This window comes from Myotis daubentonii, chromosome 14 (genome assembly GCF_963259705.1).
Source record: "Myotis daubentonii chromosome 14, mMyoDau2.1, whole genome shotgun sequence".
Taxonomy (NCBI): domain Eukaryota; kingdom Metazoa; phylum Chordata; class Mammalia; order Chiroptera; family Vespertilionidae; genus Myotis; species Myotis daubentonii.
Window position 1 is genome coordinate 35,414,626 of NC_081853.1, and position 19,309 is coordinate 35,433,934.

The 19,309-nt window shown below is 38.7% G+C and overlaps 2 protein-coding genes across 12 annotated transcripts in view; one reads left to right on the forward strand and one right to left on the reverse strand.

Annotated features, from left to right (window-relative positions):
* CAPN7 (calpain 7) overlaps nt 1-19,309 on the forward strand; it is a 53,275-nt gene that overhangs the window by 26,344 nt on the left and 7,622 nt on the right. For 2 of the 10 annotated variants that reach the window (XM_059663994.1, XM_059663993.1), the window contains 9 exons: nt 2,047-2,191; nt 2,326-2,425; nt 2,679-2,814; nt 3,629-3,704; nt 6,491-6,636; nt 7,415-7,477; nt 8,069-8,199; nt 10,009-10,101; nt 10,194-11,375. In XM_059663994.1, the coding sequence (XP_059519977.1) occupies nt 2,047-2,191; nt 2,326-2,425; nt 2,679-2,814; nt 3,629-3,704; nt 6,491-6,636; nt 7,415-7,477; nt 8,069-8,199; nt 10,009-10,101; nt 10,194-10,338 (1,035 nt within the window). In that variant the 3' untranslated portion in view covers nt 10,339-11,375. Of the gene's footprint in view, nt 1-2,046; nt 2,192-2,325; nt 2,426-2,678; nt 2,815-3,628; nt 3,705-6,490; nt 6,637-7,414; nt 7,478-8,068; nt 8,200-10,008; nt 10,102-10,193; nt 11,376-12,954; nt 13,294-13,741; nt 15,104-15,763; nt 16,176-17,812; nt 18,155-18,719; nt 18,940-19,309 lie in introns of those variants that run through there. The other 8 variants (XR_009448551.1, XR_009448553.1, XR_009448552.1 and 5 more) reach the window with 8 other exon arrangements.
* The window catches only part of SH3BP5 (SH3 domain binding protein 5), a 69,185-nt gene continuing 62,012 nt past the window's right edge, over nt 12,137-19,309 (reverse strand). For both annotated transcript variants that reach the window (XM_059663997.1, XM_059663996.1), the window contains 5 exons: nt 17,969-18,099; nt 16,842-16,884; nt 15,932-16,151; nt 14,031-14,291; nt 12,137-13,557 (listed from right to left, as the gene is read on the reverse strand). In XM_059663997.1, coding sequence (XP_059519980.1) covers nt 13,346-13,557; nt 14,031-14,291; nt 15,932-16,151; nt 16,842-16,884; nt 17,969-18,099 — 867 coding nt within the window. In that variant the 3' untranslated portion in view covers nt 12,137-13,345. The remainder of the gene's footprint in view (nt 13,558-14,030; nt 14,292-15,931; nt 16,152-16,841; nt 16,885-17,968; nt 18,100-19,309) is intronic.

Here is a 19,309-nt window from a genome sequence, read left to right on the forward strand (position 1 = left end):
GGTTTAGGCAAAGTTTTAAAAGCGTATCACCTATTACATTAAACAACTTGATCTGTCATTGGGAATTATAAAAAGATGGGAAATGTAATGACAGTGACAACATAGATATTGGTGACAGCAGAAATACTATATACCTCTTTCTCTTTTCCATGCAAGTAGAAGAGTTGAGGTGAATACACGCCCCCAAGGTTTTGGGCAGCACATTGGTGTTGGCGTCAGTCAGTGTTAGACTCTAGAGCAGCAGTCGCCAACCGGTGGTCCGTGAGGTCCGAAAGGTTGGCGACCACTGCTCTAGAGCATAGTAGACATTCGGTACATACTTGAGAAAGGATACCAAAAATAAGATACCTGTGATGAAGAACCATGCCAGTGGGTTTGTAAGTGTTTCTTTCTCTTCCTGGTAGCTGTTGTATGCTTTCAGACCTCTCAGACCCTTTCTCTGTGCTCAGGTGTTGAAATGGTTGACTTCATTATTTTTCAGATTATTGATTATTTTTAACTGAAAAATGGATCTGTCCTATAGATTAGAAAATACAAAGATTTTTAAGGAAGGATTTTTTTTTCCTAATGACTTGGTACCTAAGCTGTCTAGTCACTGGAAAGTTTAACTAACAGTGTCTTTCAATTTCCCCTGCTTAAATTTATAGAAAGAATCAGTGATCAATCAACAATAACCGCTGTGTATCAATAAGACTGATTTTCTTAGTGGCCTGAGAATTACATGAATTATGAAGGCTACAACATTTAAAAATTTATAGTTTCAAGGCTTTCTAAATCAGCCAGTTTTTGTAGAATTGTCTTCCTTTAAACATGACATAAAAATTGACTACTTAAAGAAAAAAAATAAGAATTTATATGAATTGAATAAACTGAGAGGTTTGTTTATGGCAAATTACATTCTAAAACAAACACAAGCAAAATATTGGGAATAAAAGTCGCTATTAATATGTGTATATATATTGTTAGAACATTTTTTTTTTATTTTTATAAGAACATTTTTTGAGGTAGGTATAATAGGTGACCAATATTGAGGTAGTGGCACAAGATTTAAATTTTAGATAATGAAACAGGCAATATGAAAGTAAGTTTGAGTTTGAGGAAAATTTCTCAGATGTAATTTACTTTGAATAATAAAACTATTTGTTCTGAATGATCAAAGGAAACTAAACAAATAACATGTTTATGAGAATAATAGGCACCTCTGGTCTGACTTGAAAATAAAGCATTTCAAAATCCCTGATTGCCAGTAAAATAAGAATTTTAAATAACAGCCTTTTAAGTTAAAAATCACACAGCATCAATTCTTCATGGCAGTTATTCTGTAAAGATTGAGGCTCTTTAGAACATGTGTAGATGGAGTAAGCTGTGGCCTGGTGACAGGTTTCTTCACTCTTTTCTTCGCTGCTTCAGTCTTCACAGAGATAATCAGTAGAGGAAGAAGCTAAAGAGGATCTGAAAGGAAAGAGTTCAAAGGGATCAGAGAGGGCCTTCCAGGAAATGGAAACGACATGAACAAATGCCTTTAGAGGTGAAATTGAATAAGAATTATTTATGGGATTCTGAGAGGAAAGACTAGACTAGACAAAGATATGTGGGGTATGAAAATGGTGGGGCCAGTGTAGAGTAGGCTCTGAAAGAATAGGAAATACTTGATTCTCTAAGGCAGCACTGCCTGCAATGAAAATGTTCTCTGTGCTGTGCCATTCTTTAGCTACTAGCTACATGTGGTTCTTGAATACTTAAAATGTGGCTAGTGTGACTAGGAACTGATTTTTAAATTCTATTTAATTTCATTTTAAGTAGTCACTACCATATGAACTGCATAGCTCTAGGGATAGGGAGCCAGTTGCAGTTCTTGATCAGATGTGTGACATGTGAAAGTGTTAAAGAATATTAATTTCAAATTTATTTGAAGAAAATTGATATGTATTCAAAATGCATCCTCCCTTAGAGAATGATACAATTTATGAAAATATGGTGAAAACTGTTTTGCAACTTTATGTTATCTCCTGGTTTTGTTTTGTTTTTTTGTTTTCGTTTTAATAGGGGCTGCGGTTTATCCAGTTGAAAAATCCCTGGAGTCATTTACGTTGGAAAGGACGATATAGTGAAAATGATGTAAAAAACTGGACCCCAGAGTTGCAAAAATATTTAAACTTTGATCCTAGAACAGCTCAAAAAATAGACAATGGTAAATACATCTTTTTGTAATTTTAATACTATTTGATCTCTAAATAACATGCTTTAATAATGTGAAATGTGTTTAACTGACAAGTCATTTATCATTAAGATATTTTTAGATTAATAAAGATATCTAATTTTTAGGAATATTTTGGATCTCGTGGGATGATCTCTGCCAATATTATGATGTGATTTATTTGAGTTGGAATCCAGGTCTTTTTAAAGAATCAACATGTATTCACAGGTAACTTCTTTGCATATTTCAGAATATGCTTTAAAGTAGTCTTCACATTTTTTATTTAAAATAAAATGATTAATTTAGGAAGACTAGTATTCTCTCTTTTTGTCATTCCCCAAAATGACTATCATGTAATAGTTACTTTCTTTATATATGCTTCTTAGTCATGCCAGAAACTGTAAAAACTAAACCTGGTAACTTAATTATATCTGAAACACAACACTTCATTATTTCCTTCTTTGTTGACTTGATCTTTTAGTACTTGGGATGCTAAGCAAGGACCTGTGAAAGATGCCTATAGCCTGGCCAACAATCCCCAGTACAAGTTGGAGGTGCAGTGTCCACAAGGGGGCGCTGCAGTTTGGGTTTTGCTTAGTAGACACATAACAGACAAGGTACTGATACCCTTCTTATGATATTCCATATAGAAACTCCTTTAAAAATAGACTATTGTGAACAAAATATGTAATTTAATCATCAGCCTGTTTTATTTATATGGGTGGCTTGAAAATGGTATTTTCTTAGATAAATGAATATTTTCCTCTAAGGAAATTTATCGTTTGTAATCATACTCTTAGAAGTTTTATTCAAAGATCATCTCTGAAGAGCCCTAGCCAAGAGCCCTAGCTGGTTTGGCTCAGTGGATAGAGTGTCAGCCTGCTGACTGAAAGGTCCCAGGTTTGATTCTGGTCAAGGGCACATGTCCGGGTTGCAGCTCGATCCCCTGTAGGAGGTGTGCAGGAGTCAGCTGATCAGTGGTTCTCTCTCATCATTGATGTCTCTCTCTCTCTCTCTCTCTCTCTCTCTCTCTGAAATCAATAAAAATGTATCTTTTAAAAAAATCATCTCTGAAGAAAAACATGAGGGAGTTTATGCTGTTAGTGAGGATTTTCATGTTGATTATATATGCTTTGGGTCTTTAAAATATTAAATTAAAATGTGTTATAGGGGGAGTTGGAAATTTGAATCATTAGGCCTGATTCTGTAAAGGGTAACCATATTTTAGTAGCTTTAGAGTCTTTTTTAATATATTTTTGCCATACAATATGGTCAGTCTATTGGAATGACAAGTTAATCCAGAAAAATAATTATTTTAATCGCACAAAGTAGCTGAAATAAATTCTTTTAAAATTAGAGTCCCCCCCCCCCCCCCCATTAAGAGCCTTTGAGCCCATTTCCTTAACTATATTGGATTCTTTGTGCTTTTAGGATGATTTTGCAAATAATCGAGAATTTATCACAATGGTTGTATACAAGACTGATGGAAAAAAGGTGTATTATCCAGGTATGTTTAGTAGGCAAACATTCAAACAAACCTTAAATTTTTATTGATATGATTAAGTATAAAATTACATTTTATGGAGGTAATGTACAGGAAAAATTATGCTGATAGATTAATAGAAACCACTCAAATAGATGGTTATTTATGCTACATGTGTTTTGTTTTCATTTGTTTTTAATAGAGTCCTCAGAAATTTGGGAGTTCACATTGCTGTAAGAGTTTTATTTCTAAATCTTAAGTCATATCTTCTTTGTCTGATCAAAAATTCTATGGTTTTCCATGGACTCTTGGATAAAATCCGAGCTCTTTATCCTGTTGTATAATTCTGGCCTTAACTTTCCTGTCACCCTTTATCTCATGCACCCTCCTTTCACAGTACCCTCATTGAGGTACTCCTCTTGCACACATTGTGCCCTTGTTGCACAGGCATTTGAAGAGAGCACTGTATAAAATCATCTATGGAGAGGGTTGTAGGTACAGAGATGATCACCCTTGAATTCTGTCATCCTAAGATTAAGCAAAGGCAAAGCTACCACAAAAGATTTTGAACAGAGTACCTGATGAAATAGTAAGGTTTCAAATAATACAAGAGAAGAAAATATTTCATGAGGGAAAGAGTGGCCACTACATCCATTATTGAGAAGAGACATTGGAATTAGTATCATGGCACTCATTGTTGATCTTGACAGGAACAGACTTGGAAGAGAAATAGTGTGGTTTGAGAAAAGACTTTGAAGTAAGGGGCAGTTGTTGACCGTTCTTTCAAGAAGGCTGTGCAAAGAAACGGGCAGTGTTGGGGGAGATGGGATCAGAAGTTGAGGTTTGTTTTGCTTAATCATAGAAGAACATGGCATTCTGCCCCATCATACTGTGTGTGTCATGGCATTGATCTTAGCAGTCAGTATCCCTAGATATTCTTGAATGGGCATGGAATTTAGTACTCCAATGATAAATGTGTGGTTAAACCAGCCAAATTTTCCATTTTCACATGTTGGTCATTATACAGCCCAAAAAGTGTTGTGAATATGTTACACTGCTTTTGAATTACAAATATATGTTACCCTTTTTACTTGGATGTGTTTTAACCCTTTGTGGTCCAATGTTATTTTTGGAATTCAAACAATCTGGTCCAAATTAATTGACGGGATTGAATGTTGAACTTTTTAATGTTCTTATTGCTCAACGTTGGACCTGCTCCTAGCACCTGGTCTGTTGAGTCAGCCTCGAGGTTGGACCGAAAAGGGTTAACAATGCTCCCTCTCTTCCACATATAGTGATTTTTGCCTTTGCAAGGTATTCCTAGTTTGTAATTTTATTTTTATCATAGCACTCAGATCAATAGAACAGGCCTTACTGTTCCCCTTTTGACAGAAGAGTAAACAGATATAGAAAGGTTTAAAACCTTGTCCACGATCAGAGATAATGCCCATTGTTTTCCTCTTCACACTAGATTACACACCTCTAAGCATTAAAAACCTATTACCTGTCTGAGATTCTAAAATGTTTTTCTGCCATAGGCGGTTTTGCTCAGTGGATAGAGCATTGGCCTGTGGACTGAAGGGTCCCGGGTTCGATTCTGGTCAAGGGCACATACCTCAGTTGCAGGGGTTGCAGGTTCCTGGCCCTGGTTAGGATGTTTGCGGGAGGCAGCCAATCATTGTGCCTCACATCGGTGTTTCTCTCTCTCTCTCTCTCTCTCTCTCTCTCTCTCTCTCTCTCTCTCTCTCTCCTCTCTCTCTCTCTCTCTCTCTCTCTCTCTCCCTCCCTCCCTCCCCCTCCCTCCCTATCCTCCCCCACCTCCCTCCCTCTTTCTCCCTCTCCCTCTCTCTCTTCCACTCTAAAAAGTCAATGAAAAAATATCCTCAGATGAGGATTTAAAATAAAATGTTTTTCTAATAGATCACATTATAAATAGTCAGTGTTCCCAAGTAAGCCAAGTGATATAGCACTGATCTAAAATGACCTATGGTAATGCACATATATGAAATGATTTTATGTCAGCTTTGATTGATGAAATTAATAAAAGTATGTATCAGGCAGCATTGTAATAGCAAACTATTGGAAATAATCTGAATATTCAGATTGGATAACTAGATGTGGGTATAGATAAAATGTGTTATATTCATACAATAGAATATTACAGGGGCAGTTTTAAAAGAAATAAACCATATCTAGAACAGCATGGATTTCAAAAACATGTTGAGTGAAAAATAAAGATATAAAACAAGACATACAATCCTTTTTTAAATATATGCTCACAGATAACAATTACCCATTCATTCCTTTGCGGGGGGGGCAGGGGGAAATGGGTGTTAAAGTTTGAAAAGATGTCCCATCATCAACTCCCTCAGAGTGGAATGGAATAAGACTAAGGGTGGTGGTTTAAAGGGACTTTGTTTTATAAGAAAGCTAATATAGAAAAAAATTTTAATTCCGAGTAGTGGGGAATATAGACACATTTTTCATTACTTCTTTATATCTTTTTAAAAATTTTCTCTAAAGAAAATAAGCAAATCCTGAAGGAAAGCAGCATAGGGCAGAGAGCAGGGATTATCCTATATATCATTGAATGTATTCTAAAAGATTGCTTTTGCTTTATTAGAAACATTAATTTTAAAGTTTCAAATTTATTTATAAAGTTTTTAATTGAAATTGTAATTCTTTAGTAACATTATATTTAGAGATAGAATCAATTAAGGGGATGTCCATTCATTTAAGTATTTTTCCTACCATCAACCATAAAACTTAAATTTAAGTCTCCTTACTGTAAACCCACTGGTTTATTGCAGCTGACCCGCCCCCATACATTGATGGGATTCGAATTAACAGCCCTCATTATTTGACTAAGATAAAGCTGACCACACCTGGGACCCATACCTTTACATTAGTGGTTTCTCAGTATGAAAAACAGAATACAATCCATTACACAGTCCGGGTAAGTAAACCAACATACAGTGACAAAACAATAATATAAAGTATATTATGTGCTCTGCTTTGTAAGTGGGATTATCTACAGAAAAAGTTTATGAAAATTTATGTATTCTTATGTATATGTGTATTTTTATTTTTATGTGGGTTTATATGTGTATCAATTCAATATTAAATTATGTTTCCTGTATAAAATAATGCTTTTGAAAAGTAATCTTTTAATTTTGCATAACATTTTCAATGAGCATTTTTTTTCCAGAGTAATAGTTTGTTTAGTCCTGAGGTAATGTGGTACATTGGACTAATAAATTTACAGAGCAAGCAATAGAAACTCCTTTAGCCTACATAATACCTTTGCTGACTTGAAAAAGAAGATGCTGAATTTAGTGGAAGGGAATTGATTGCCTATAAACATTGCTCTTACAAGTTGGGAAGATCATTGTAATTTTGTTCTGCATAGATTTGTATGCCAAAGATCAGTAAAGAAATTCACTTAGAATAGATTTTTTTGTGATGAAAGGGGCATTGGGGAGCTGCCTTCACTCTTCAGATGCAGAAGACAAGCCCTACAGAAATTGTGATTTGGCCTGAGTAACACACAGTGCCAGAGAAAGTGAATACCAGATCCCCTAGCTTCATTAAACCAGTCTTGATTCCAGGCTGCCTACAGAATATGACTTTTATATGTGTCAACTAATTTATTGGACTTCCAATATATTCTTTTCTCACTTTGGTATTTTTATAAGTATAAATTTTATCAGTACAATAATCTTTTTTTAATCTAGGTATATTCAGCATGCAGCTTTACTTTTTCAAAGATTCCTTCACCGTACACCTTATCAAAGCAGGTAAGAGAAATGTCTCTGGGTCATGATCTCAGAGAAATCTTATAATTCCCTTTTTCTCTTTTTCTGTTTTCATCACATTTAATAATTTCTTACAAAATAAAGTAGTCCAGAGCTTGAAAGGAATAAGGGAAATGTAAATAGCCTCTATCCGATCTGAGTTGGAATACAAGATCTTCAGTATAAGCAACATTGATTCTGTGAGCAGAAATAAGAAATTGAAAGATTACTATAAACCTTTGTCATTAGGGAAAGCCATGTGGATGAACCTCTTAAATTGAGGGTTGACTTTACAGGGTGGGCTAGATGTATAGAGGATGTGAGGGAGAATTATTGGCAGGGAGAACAACTTGATTTAAAGCTGAAAGATGGAGGTAGTGCTTAGTATAGCAAAGTAGCCTGGCTGGAATGAAGAATGACGTTGACTGTCACTGTAGGTGACAAAGCCTGGGGGGAGAGGGTGGGGCCAGAGTGGGGAGTTGCCATCTTTGAGGAGATGGGGGGTGGGGGGGTCCGGTTTGTGAAGGAGTTTTCTCTTTAACATAGAATTGGAGAATGTGAAGTTTTGTTAATGCACAGACTTTGTTTTGTTAGATTCATGGAAAGTGGAGTGGTCAGAGTGCTGGAGGATGTGCAAATTTCCAAGAGACTCATAAAAATAATCCCATTTACCAATTCCATATAGAAAAGACTGGGCCATTACTAATTGAACTAAGAGGACCAAGGTTTGTGATGAGTAACTTTCTTAATGTTATATTAAAAATGAGCTTAGAACAGAATAGGGTTTTGAAACAGACCTATGCATATATGAATGTTTGATTTATGTTAAAGATGCTATTGCGTAAGGGTGGGAAAAGGATACTCTGTTCAATAAATGGTGCTGAAATAATTTGAGTATCCATGTACCAAAATTGGTAATTAAGACCCCTGTCTAATATCAGATTGCAAAATCAGTTCCAGGTGGATTACTATAGGAGATACCTTAATAAAAATGTTTTTACATGTGCTACATTAGTGGAAAAAAAGTCTACAGTTTTAAAATAAAAACTTGAACAGGCATGTCATAAAAACGATAATCCAAATGGCCAGTAAACAATTGTAAGCCAAAAGTTTGAAACAACCCAGATGTATATCAGTGGCACTTAAGATTATAAAATAGTCCTACATAACAATGAAAATAAATTATAGCTACCCACTACATGATGGATAAGTTTTAAAAATAATGCTGAAAAACAGAAGCCAAACATAACAATATATATATATTACATGATTCCACTTACATGAAGTCAAGAACAGACAAAATTAAACTTGTTTAAGGATGCATACTTTGATAGTCACACTATATACAAAGCAAGAAAGTGAAAGTTTTGTGGGCACAGGCATTGTGATGAGAAAGGTGGATACAAGGGACTTCTGTGGTGCTGAGAGGGTCTGTTGATTCAGGTGGTGGTAACCCAGGTGTTTGTTCACTGTACAAACTATGTCATTGTAATATATTTTACAATTTTAAAAGGTTTAAAAACTAGAGAATACAAATTAAAAAATAGTACTAAATAAAACTAGGCTTAATTGTGCCTGCTTTACAAATTCAAAAGAAACTGATTCTAATAGGACTAAGCTACTTTTCACAATCATTTTAAAAACCTTTACCAGTCTTCTAGGTGATATAAGGTATCTATCTAATTACCTTTATGTATTTAATTTCTAGATAGATTGAACATGTAAAAATACTTGACAATGTGTATTTTTTTCCTATTTTGCTAATTCATGTCTTGCCCATTTTTCTGTTGGAGTTGTCATGTTTTTCATAGGGTATATCTGTAAGAACATTAACTCCTTCATATATTTGCAAGTATTTTTCCCAGATAAATAGAAAGAAAAAAAAAAACATTTTAAAGTAATCAGTCTTTTCTGGTTTATTTTGCTGTGGGCAGGAAATCTCACCCAAATAGTAAGTTAATTTTCACCGTATTTTCTTCTGGTTCTTTTTATGATTTTTATTTTTTACATTATACTTTTAATCCATGTGGAATATATTTTTATATTTGGTGTGAGATGCAATTCAATTTTTTATCACTTCATCATTACTGTGCATCTTGGGCAACTAATTACCTAAATAATACTTCCTTTCCATACTGATTTGGAATGCCATGTCTACCATATGCTAATTACTTTCTTAAATTGAGATTTTTTTCAGGGTCTTCTCTCTTGTCCCACTTGTTCTGCCTAATACAATGACAGTATTTTTATCATTTCAATTTAACATTATTATCTGGGAGCCTATAGTAAAATGTAGTCTCTTCTAAAGTAAGTTTAATGTATTAATCTTTATGGCTGCAATTTTAAAATAGAAATGGTGTTTTCTATAATTAGTGTAAAAATAGTACGCATGTGTTTCAGTGTAGGAAGCTTCCTCCTGAAGCTTTGGAAAGCCTGTACTTGACTTCAATAGTACATCTGCACTTTAGGTATGCTTACTTTTAGGTCTGTATTTGAGACTACTTAGCAGTAATTCTGTTTCTTTTTACTGCTAGGCAGTATAGTGTTGGATTTGAAGTTGTAACGGTGTCTGTGGTGGGAGACCCTGGTCCCCATGGCTTTCAGAGGAAATCTAGTGGTGACTACAGGTAAGGTTGGCATTTTGATTATATTTGATTTCTACTTTGCTTATTGTGGCATCATCATCTGTAAGCCTTGTTTTTATTTTCCCTAAATACAGGTGTGGGTTTTGCTACCTGGAATTAGAAAATATACCTGCTGGGATTTACAATATCATTCCCAGTACATTTTTGCCTAAACAAGACGGACCTTTTTTCTTGGACTTTAATAGTATTATTCCCATCAAGACAACACAGCTTCAGTGATGGGGAAATGGCTGCACTTACTGGATTTTATACTTACGAAACAATCAACTCTTCAAATGAAGACACAAATCTGCAGGACACTAAACAGTAAGAACAGAATTAATTCTCTAAAAATGTTACAATGGAATCCGGTGCTCAAGTCGGAGTGCTTAGGGAGAATTGTATATAGACAGAATTGCCATAAATTACTTTAGAAGTACCACTTACATGGTTTTGTGTGTCTGTGAATTGGCTTGCATTTAAAAGGGGCCACAGTGTATTTAAAAAGTGCAGATGATTTAAGTTTATACTCAATCACACTGTGATATGATTTTGCTAAGAGGGAACTGAGACCAGATGAGAGGGACATAGACTCATTGAATGGAATGGTAGGCTGGTATAATCTGAACTATTTACATTGTCTTTCTGGCAGAGCATGTTGTAAGGTAAAACCTGCTTGTATTGTGACTCTACTGTGCATCTTGGGCAACTAATTACCAAATGAATTATAGTCACTATTACAGATTTTAATTCTGCATTACTTATGACTTTAAATGTTTGTTGCCCAGATGTTATGAGAGAATAAAGCTTTAAGAAATACTAATTAGCTTAGCATGAAGATGCTCATGCTTACGAGTGAAGGTTGTTAAAGTTAGTACCTGTCTCCCATTGAATCATGTAAAGAGAACTGAAGTATATATATTCGCTGTTGCAGTCATTTTTTATCAGGTTAATGAAAGTAGTAGTCTGAGACACTGAAGACATCACTGTTTAGTTGGTACTTTTTGAGTGTTTTTAATGGTAACAGCACTGTGGAGAAAATACACTTGAGAATTTAATATATTTTAATTGGGATTGCATTCGGAGAAATTGCCAAGATACTAATGTCTTGTGTGTAAATTCCCAGTTGTTTACATAAAAATCCATCAGAGCAGAATGATGCTCAAGATTTTAAAGATCTGAAAATAAGGTGGTATTTTACATCATCTCTTACAATTATCAAAGTTATTTTGTATTTGATACCTTTAATTGAAATAAAATGTTTATACTTATGGAAACTGTAGTTTAACCTAGAGAAATTGATTATTAAAGGACTTCATCAAGTATGTTCCATGTAAAAGATTAAAGAACTCATTACTTGCTTGAAAATTCATACTTCAAAAAAATCTGTTCTTTATCATTCAGGACAGGGGTAGATTATTATACTAGTGAGAATTCTCTTTGGTAAATATAAGTAATTTTCTATGGCCTTTAATATAAACATATATATGATTTGAACTTCTTGTGTTAATTCAGTTTGCATCCTGTAAGATTTTTTAGGTTCTAATCTCTGCCCTCAAAAATCTAATGGAGGAGACCTGTTTATGAGCAAGTTAATGTATTATAATGTTGAATTCTATAAGAGAGCTCCAAACACAGTGCTACGGAAGGGAAATTATTCATTTTGGCTAGACCAAATAGAATAGAATGATCTGAGGAGCTTTTAAAAACCCAAGCATACCCCAACAATTAAATGAATCTCTAGGGCTCAGACCAGAGAAGTATTTAAGCTTTGTAAGAGATCCTAATGTGCAGCAGAAGTTGAGAACCACTTTTCCAATATAACCACCTTGTCCCTAATTGCTCAGATTTGTAGCAGCAAAAGTAGAATTCGAATTCAAACCTTGGTAAATGGGGGCTTAAATTATTAAGATCCATAACTTTAATTGAAAATAAGAACAGATGACCACAGCATTCCATGCTCTTCCTAGGGCAAGAAATTTGCCTAGAATAGAAGGTTTAGACAAGATAAGGATTTCTCATTCGAAATCATAGAAAGTTGTCATTTTCTTAAGTGGTTTTTATTACACTCAAGGTATTAAGACAAGTACAAAATAACCTTGTAATTAAGATACTGTATTAGTCATTAAAAAAGGAGAAAACACTACAGTATGAAGAGATTTACAAATGACTAAAACATACAAGTTGTGACAGAATTAACGAACAACTTGAAATGGGGTTGCTTTTTTCCTTTTAAAACAAATAAAATACAGTGCTCTTAAATATGTATAGCCTTGAAAACATTAAAGAAAAGCAGTCTTACTATTAGAATAACAGACTCCATTGCATCTATTTAACAGCCTTTGCCAACACATGCCTACTCCCTTTCCTAGCTTTAAGAGACAGTTTCCTCTAAGAAATACTAGTGTAGCATAACCCTTAAGTAATTTTTAAAGTTACAACCTACAGAGAAAGTAACACCTTGTCAATCTAGAATAACAGTGGCATCCATTCGTCACATGCACTTCTCTTAGAATAAGTCCCCTTGGCTGGTAGGCTAAGGTTTATGCTATAGAACCTTTTCTTCCCCAACCACAAATCTCTTTCTATGATATGTCCTTGCTACCCTCACCTCCCCGACCCCGATCCCAACATTGGCATTCACCTTTCCCACCCCAAAAAGTGCAGTTCATGGTAACCTTTATAGAAGATGGTGTTAATGGGTGTTTTAACATACATACTTTTTTTAAAGCCCCTTTCGAACATCAGAGATGATAAAAAATGAATTACGTTCTTGGATTTTTTTTAAGCCTTCACTGGGTCAAAAAGGTATGTTCTGAATATCTGAATTTTGTCTTGCGTTCTGTTTTCATTTAGATGCCCTAAGATATAAAAGGAGGGAACATCTCTTTTCCCAGCTGGGGGTGAGAGAAGCAAGCTGTTGGGCTCAGCTTCCCAGGCCCTTTCTTGCTCGGGTTCTTTTGTGAGAACTAGTTATTGCTTCCATAACACTGTTACAGTTAATGTTCCACAAAGACTGCCCTGGTCACAGCCCACCTGCAGCAACAACTCTGCTCTAGAAACAAACCAGCCCAAGAGCTCTTACCAGAGGAAAAATCCTCAGCCTTAAGGTCTCTGAAACCTCCCTGGTGCAGTTCAGAGTAAACACTTACGATTTGGCATATATTAAAGGGTTATTGGCACAATGTTCTCCAATCAGTTTCTCATATAAATAGTGGTGTGCACTGGGGCCAGGATCTTGGTGGGATCAGCCTATCTGCACCATTTTTATGTCAGCAATAATCCCATCTCGTCCCTTTGCGCACTGGAGGGAGAGCTGCTTCATCTTGTTTGCCAAGGCCTGGCCCTCAGGGGAGGTGCTGCTCTGGCTCTTGCCACCATCACTGCTGCTGTTGCTAAGACTCCGATTGTTGTTGGCTTTGTCACTTGTTTTATTCTCTGCCCCTTCTGCTCTGTCTCCTATAGAAATGTAAAGATTAAGTGAGTGTCGACAATTCCAAGAGTCACTTAGGCCCAAACTAATCAGCCAACTTAACCCTCTAGAATTTCCCAGTGTTGCCCAACACATATATATAACAGAGGGTTCTCCATCATATAAGCTGCTTTTATTCCTCAGAGCGTTTTCTATTTTCCTTATTTTTAGAGATGAAAATTGTCATATTCGTTTAATAGCTGGGAAACAGAAATCTCTAGCATGTGCTTGTCAAGAGGACTGTTGTGATGAGAGACAGAACCCACGCTATGGAGCCGGAAGCCCCCAGAACAGGACTTGGAAACTATCTCAGTGATAAACACCGACAGCACATTCACACAGCCCTGGGGGCTCCAAGACCTGGTCACGGTCTAGAACAAGGTCTAGGACAGTGCAGAGATCTGGCTGCAAAGGCAGAGTCACCCGGGACAGCACTACTGGTGAGAGGGCTGCAACTCACCTCGTTCCACCTCACACTCCGGGGAGGAGGCCCCACTGCATTCACTGCGAGGGCCTAATACTGGAAACATCACTCCAAACTCTGACAGGGACACAGGGCTGGGAAGATCCAGGCTGCCGGGCCTCACAACTGCAGAAAACTGGTCGGCCATCCCAGATGGGCTCATGGGTCCTGAACTAAAGCTGGACACAGACTGGGTCTCCGAGTCATCTTCAGACACAAAGGTGCTGCAGTTGTCATCTTCAAAGGCCTCGGAGGCCACTAGGATGAGAGAGAACACCAGTCACACAGGTTCTGATAGCAGCCTAATTCCTTAAACACCTCCAGAAGCGTTTGCTGCTGCAGACAGCTAGACACAGCACGGGGACTGCAGAATCCCTGCCACTGTGGGTGCCTAACAAAAGGAACGTGACCCTCCCCAGCATGCACGACCAGACTAATGCAGCTAAAGGGAAGTGGCTGGCAGCTGGGTCCCATGCATGGTCAGTGTCCTGCAGTAATGTCATAGCCTGTGTGCCCTACAAGTTAGTGTCAGTAGACACTGCCTAAAGGTAGAAGATGAATTCAGCCACAGATCAGGGACTTTTCTCCACTCCTGTCCCCCCTCCCCCCCCCCCCCAAAAGATCCACACTTGTACAGGAAGAGGGCTGGCCCTTTGTAAAGGATCCCCAACAAAGCCAGTCAGACAGCAAGGCTTTCCTCCACAACAGAAGCAGGAGCTGCTGGGAGAAACAGCCCTGCTTGGAATACCTGCTGGGACCTTTGCTGTCTTCCAGGTGACTTATCTCAAAAGACGCACTCAGAGCCTACCTAGGTCACAGTTTGCTGCAGAAGAAAATTCCTTCCCAGTGCGCTGTAATTTGACTTACTTTTAGACCAGAATAACCAAGGCCCAGAGACATGTCATTGTCATGGTTCGAAAGCCACTTCAGCCTTTAGCTAGTTCCCTCTGCCTGCACATAATCCTGCTTATTAGATTTTTCCTCTTCTACTCCCCTTTCTTCCTCCCTCATCTTTAAAAACAGCCTTGTGGCATCCCATAGATGATTACCATAAATGAGAAATACTGAAATGTTGGGGGCAAAATGGACTCAAATCTGATTCCAAATCCTATTTCCACTATTTGTTGTATAGCCTTGGTCAAGTTACTTAACCTCTGAGCTTCACATTCCTCTCCATAGAGGGTAAATGAGATGATGCGTATCAAAGTCCTCATATTGTTGATTCTCAGATCATAGTTTCCTCTTCCTTTACTTGGGCCCGGCACTTGAACATTTGTTGGGAAAGAGCCACTGGGGACCACGGCACAGAAAAGGAAGAGGAATTGTACGAAGACGGTGTTGGAGAGTTTTCATGGTTAACATAAAGGGAGCCACATCAAACCTCTAATACCAGTTTTCCTGGAAAAGGGCTCTGTATGGTCAGACACCAGTGACAGCCACCACTGTGGGATGTTAATTTCATTTAATCCTTACCACCACTCTACAGTAGAGAGTAGGTCCTACCATACTCCCCATTCTGCAGCTGAAGAAACAGATATAAAGATAAATCCTTGCCTGCATCATGTGCTAGTAATGATGGGAAGGTGAGGATTTGAATCAAACCTAATTCCAGAGCCCTGTTCTTAGCTCTTTCCTGCAGTGCTTCTCAGACCCTTGTATGTTGTAGTATGCACTTTGAATCTCAGAGAGGAGTGAACATAGGACATTTTCCCAAACTTACTTGACCATAGAATCCTGATTTTGAGGAACACTCAGTAGCAACTTGATGAACACAGCGTTCCACAAAATGTGGTAAGTCACCAGAAAGAGCCCTCGGTCCCTCCCAAGTGAGGCCCTTCTGTGATGGGGAAGACAGCCCGAAGCCGACCACACAACTTGTATACGAGCCCCCGACTCACCAGAAACAGCATCTGGCTCGGGTTTGCTCTCGGACAGGTCCTCTGCAGATGTGCTGCTGCCCTCAGCGCCCACGCCGCAGCCCCGAGGCCCCATGGCGCTGGAGCGCCGCCGCTCGTGTATCTCGTCCGAGATCATCTCCAGGTTCTTCAGGGCCGTCTTGTACTCGCCTTTTGCCAGGGCCAGTTTGGCCTGCAGGTCGTCCACGGTCTTCTTTAGTTGCTGGTCAGGAGAACAGGAGGCTCAGTAAGTGAAGGCTTACTGTTGGCCTTGGGATGCTTTTGAATGGCAGGTCCAAGCATGTTTTCTGCCCATCACTCCAAGACATGACTGAGGATCTGATTATTCTTATCAAAGCTGTCCATGTACCAGATATAAAAGGAGCCACTACCACTTCCAACTCCCATCTGGGTAACAAACAAGCTCCATATCCAGAAACTACCACTGGCAGAACAAACCCAATCAGGGAAACAACAGTGGGTGTCAAATTCACACACAAGTCCCACATTCTAGCCATTTGGTCCCCAGCACTGTGGTTCTCGAACTTGTACCAGAATGCCCTGGAGGGCTCTTGTATCAGAATACCTTGTTAGAGTTCACACGGCTGGGCTCCATTCACAGTGGGCGGTGGGGAAGACTTAGCAATTTGTACTGCTAACAAGTTCCCAAGCGATGCTGATGTTACTGGTCCTAGGAGCATACTGAGAACCACTGCCCAGTACTATAGAAAGTGACTAATCAGCAGATGCAGAGAACGTCAGAGACCACGCAAGACCATTTAGAGGCCTGAAAACTCAGTAAAGAGTGTCTCTCCACTCTCCTCTTGTAGCAAATGAGGTATTTGAAAGTATCACAAAAAGTGGGGCTTTGCATAAAAATCCCATCACCAACAAAACCAAACGCCACACATACCTCAAGCTGCATGTAGTACTTTGCCTTGAGTTCAAAATAAGGCCTGTGAAAGACAGAAAAAACAAGAGTAACATAACACAGTGAAACTCCATGAGGTGTGTGAGGCTAGGTCGTCCACGAGCTGAAGGTGGTGCTCCCAGCTCTGGGGCCTGATGGATACAGATGCCAGTCAGAGGCACTGGGCTCACTCAAGATTTGGGGAATCCACACATGTACACAGGTCCTGGAGCCCCTGCATCCTGGTTCACTTTCCTCTCTGGGGAGGCTGTTTAAGGTCACAGGTTGTGCCCTGCAGCTAATGTGGCCCGGATCTCTTCTAAGGAGGTGGGCTCCCCAGGGATGACCAGCAGATAAGGCTGGAGAAGGGGCTGCCTCAAACACCCTCTTCAAAAAGCTGGGTAAGGGGGAAGCACCAGTCCTCCCCCGACAACACAGCAGAGCCACTGGAAGGACGGGCTCAGGTTGCTCCCCTTGGGCTTTGTCCAGGATAGAAGTATGAAATGGTCTACAGACCCAACCAGGTCATGGGCAAGAACAAGAAATGCAAACATTATACTAGTCCCCTGGGCTCTTGGTCAGCCAGAAGACCCTGGCTCTTTTCAGTGACTCTGGCGCCTGAGCATGAGGGGTAGACCAATGCTTTACTCTTGATTTGTTCACCTGCCATGAAGCCCTGGGTCTGTCTTTGGCTGTTGGGTCTAGGCCAGTGGTTGGCAAACTCATTAGTCAACAGAGCCAAATAACAGTACAATGATTAAAATTTCCTTTGAGAGCCAAATTTTTTAAACTTAAACTACATAGGTAGGTACATTGTTATTAACTTAATTAGGGTACTCCTAAGGCTTAGGAAGAGCCGCTCAAGGGGCCAAAAAGCCGCATGACAGCTCATCTCCACTCTGACAGATAAACAGGCCCAGCCAATGGGCCATGGAATGGTTTGCTTTTGAAATTCCTTTTTCTGTGTTCCCCAGGAGCGGCCCCCAACTCAGCATTTGTCCCTCTGGGATAGGAAGCCTGGGCAAGAGGTTCTGGTGAGGCAGGTCCCTGAGTGCAAGGCACATAAAAGGTTGAGAAGATGCGGAAGAAGAGAACACCATATGGCCTCGGACCCTTATACCCAGACTCACTTGGATTTGTTGATGGCTCTCTTGAGTTTCTTCTCCAGCTGCCGCATGCGGCCCATGGCCGCGTTGTACCTGGCTGCCGTCTCCTTGTGCACCAGCTCGCTCCTTGTCTTGGTGTGCTCTGCCTCCATGACCTTCAGACAACAGAAGAGGTCAACCCAGCCAAGCCCAGAACAGCCCCTTGTTGGGGTATATAATTTTTCTAAAATATCCTTTGAGTAAATTAATGGGCAGGCTGAATTTAACTTCCAACGCAAATAGGATTACTTCATCCTATTTTTCTATTTTGGAAAAGTCTTTGTCAGGACTAAATAGCCAAATTGGCTGTGGCAATGACCAAGAAAGAAAACAAGGAAAAACAAAAATACAATAAAAATGAAGCATTCTCTGATTCAATCAACATCCACTTCCTTCTGCTCAGGCCTCCTGGGTCTAAATAGCTTGAGTTCCTGCTTCCACCTTGGGGCAGGCAAATGGGCAAATAGCACCAGTGGGATTTTAGACATCAAAGAACTGGGATACCTAGCAAAGCAGGCATGACAGCATCAGGACAAGGCAATTACCCTTGTTGTCCAGGATAATTATGAAGTGTCAGGAAAAGTTATGAAAGACTGAAGTGAGCATAAAAAGTCACTGGGTGTCCTGTCTAGCACACCCTCCCAGGTCATCTCTGGCTTTCACTGTCCTGAAGCTGTTTTATGACCCTGTTAAGTTAGAGAAAATGGATAGTAATACAGATTATTCTTATTCCTAGAAATGAAGATGAATTCTGTCCTAGTGGAGGTGCCTCTGATAATATTAATTACCCTGTAAATATTTACCAATTTTGTATCAGTTTATAAATTTGTTTCTGCATCCCTGGTTTTCTACATGAATGTGTTTGTTGAATTCTTCTTTGAAATAGTTGTAACATCTTACATTTTACTAGTTCCCTCCTTAGTTGATGAATTAAAACCTTTGACACAGGAACATTTATATTAGAGTTATGCTGTTACTTTCTTTAAAATGTCTTTTAACAAAGGTTTTGATGCTTGAGATACTTTTTAAAACAGTAGAATTAAAACAAAGCCAGAGAAGGGAGCTGAGCTAACTAAGCTAACATGCAGTGACATCCCTGCTAAAACGACTTCTCAACCAAGACCAAAGGACTAGGAGAACCCTTTCTCTTTGCTTCTAACACCAGCGATTTCACAAAGAAATAAGATGCACTAAAAACATCCCGTACTCGGACACACTCTTGTCTTACATCTTAGGCGCTCAGGATTTACTGGTGTAACCTTAATGAGAACTCAAAACCCAAGCTTATCAGACAGAACACAACATACTGGGGCGAGCTGTTCCATT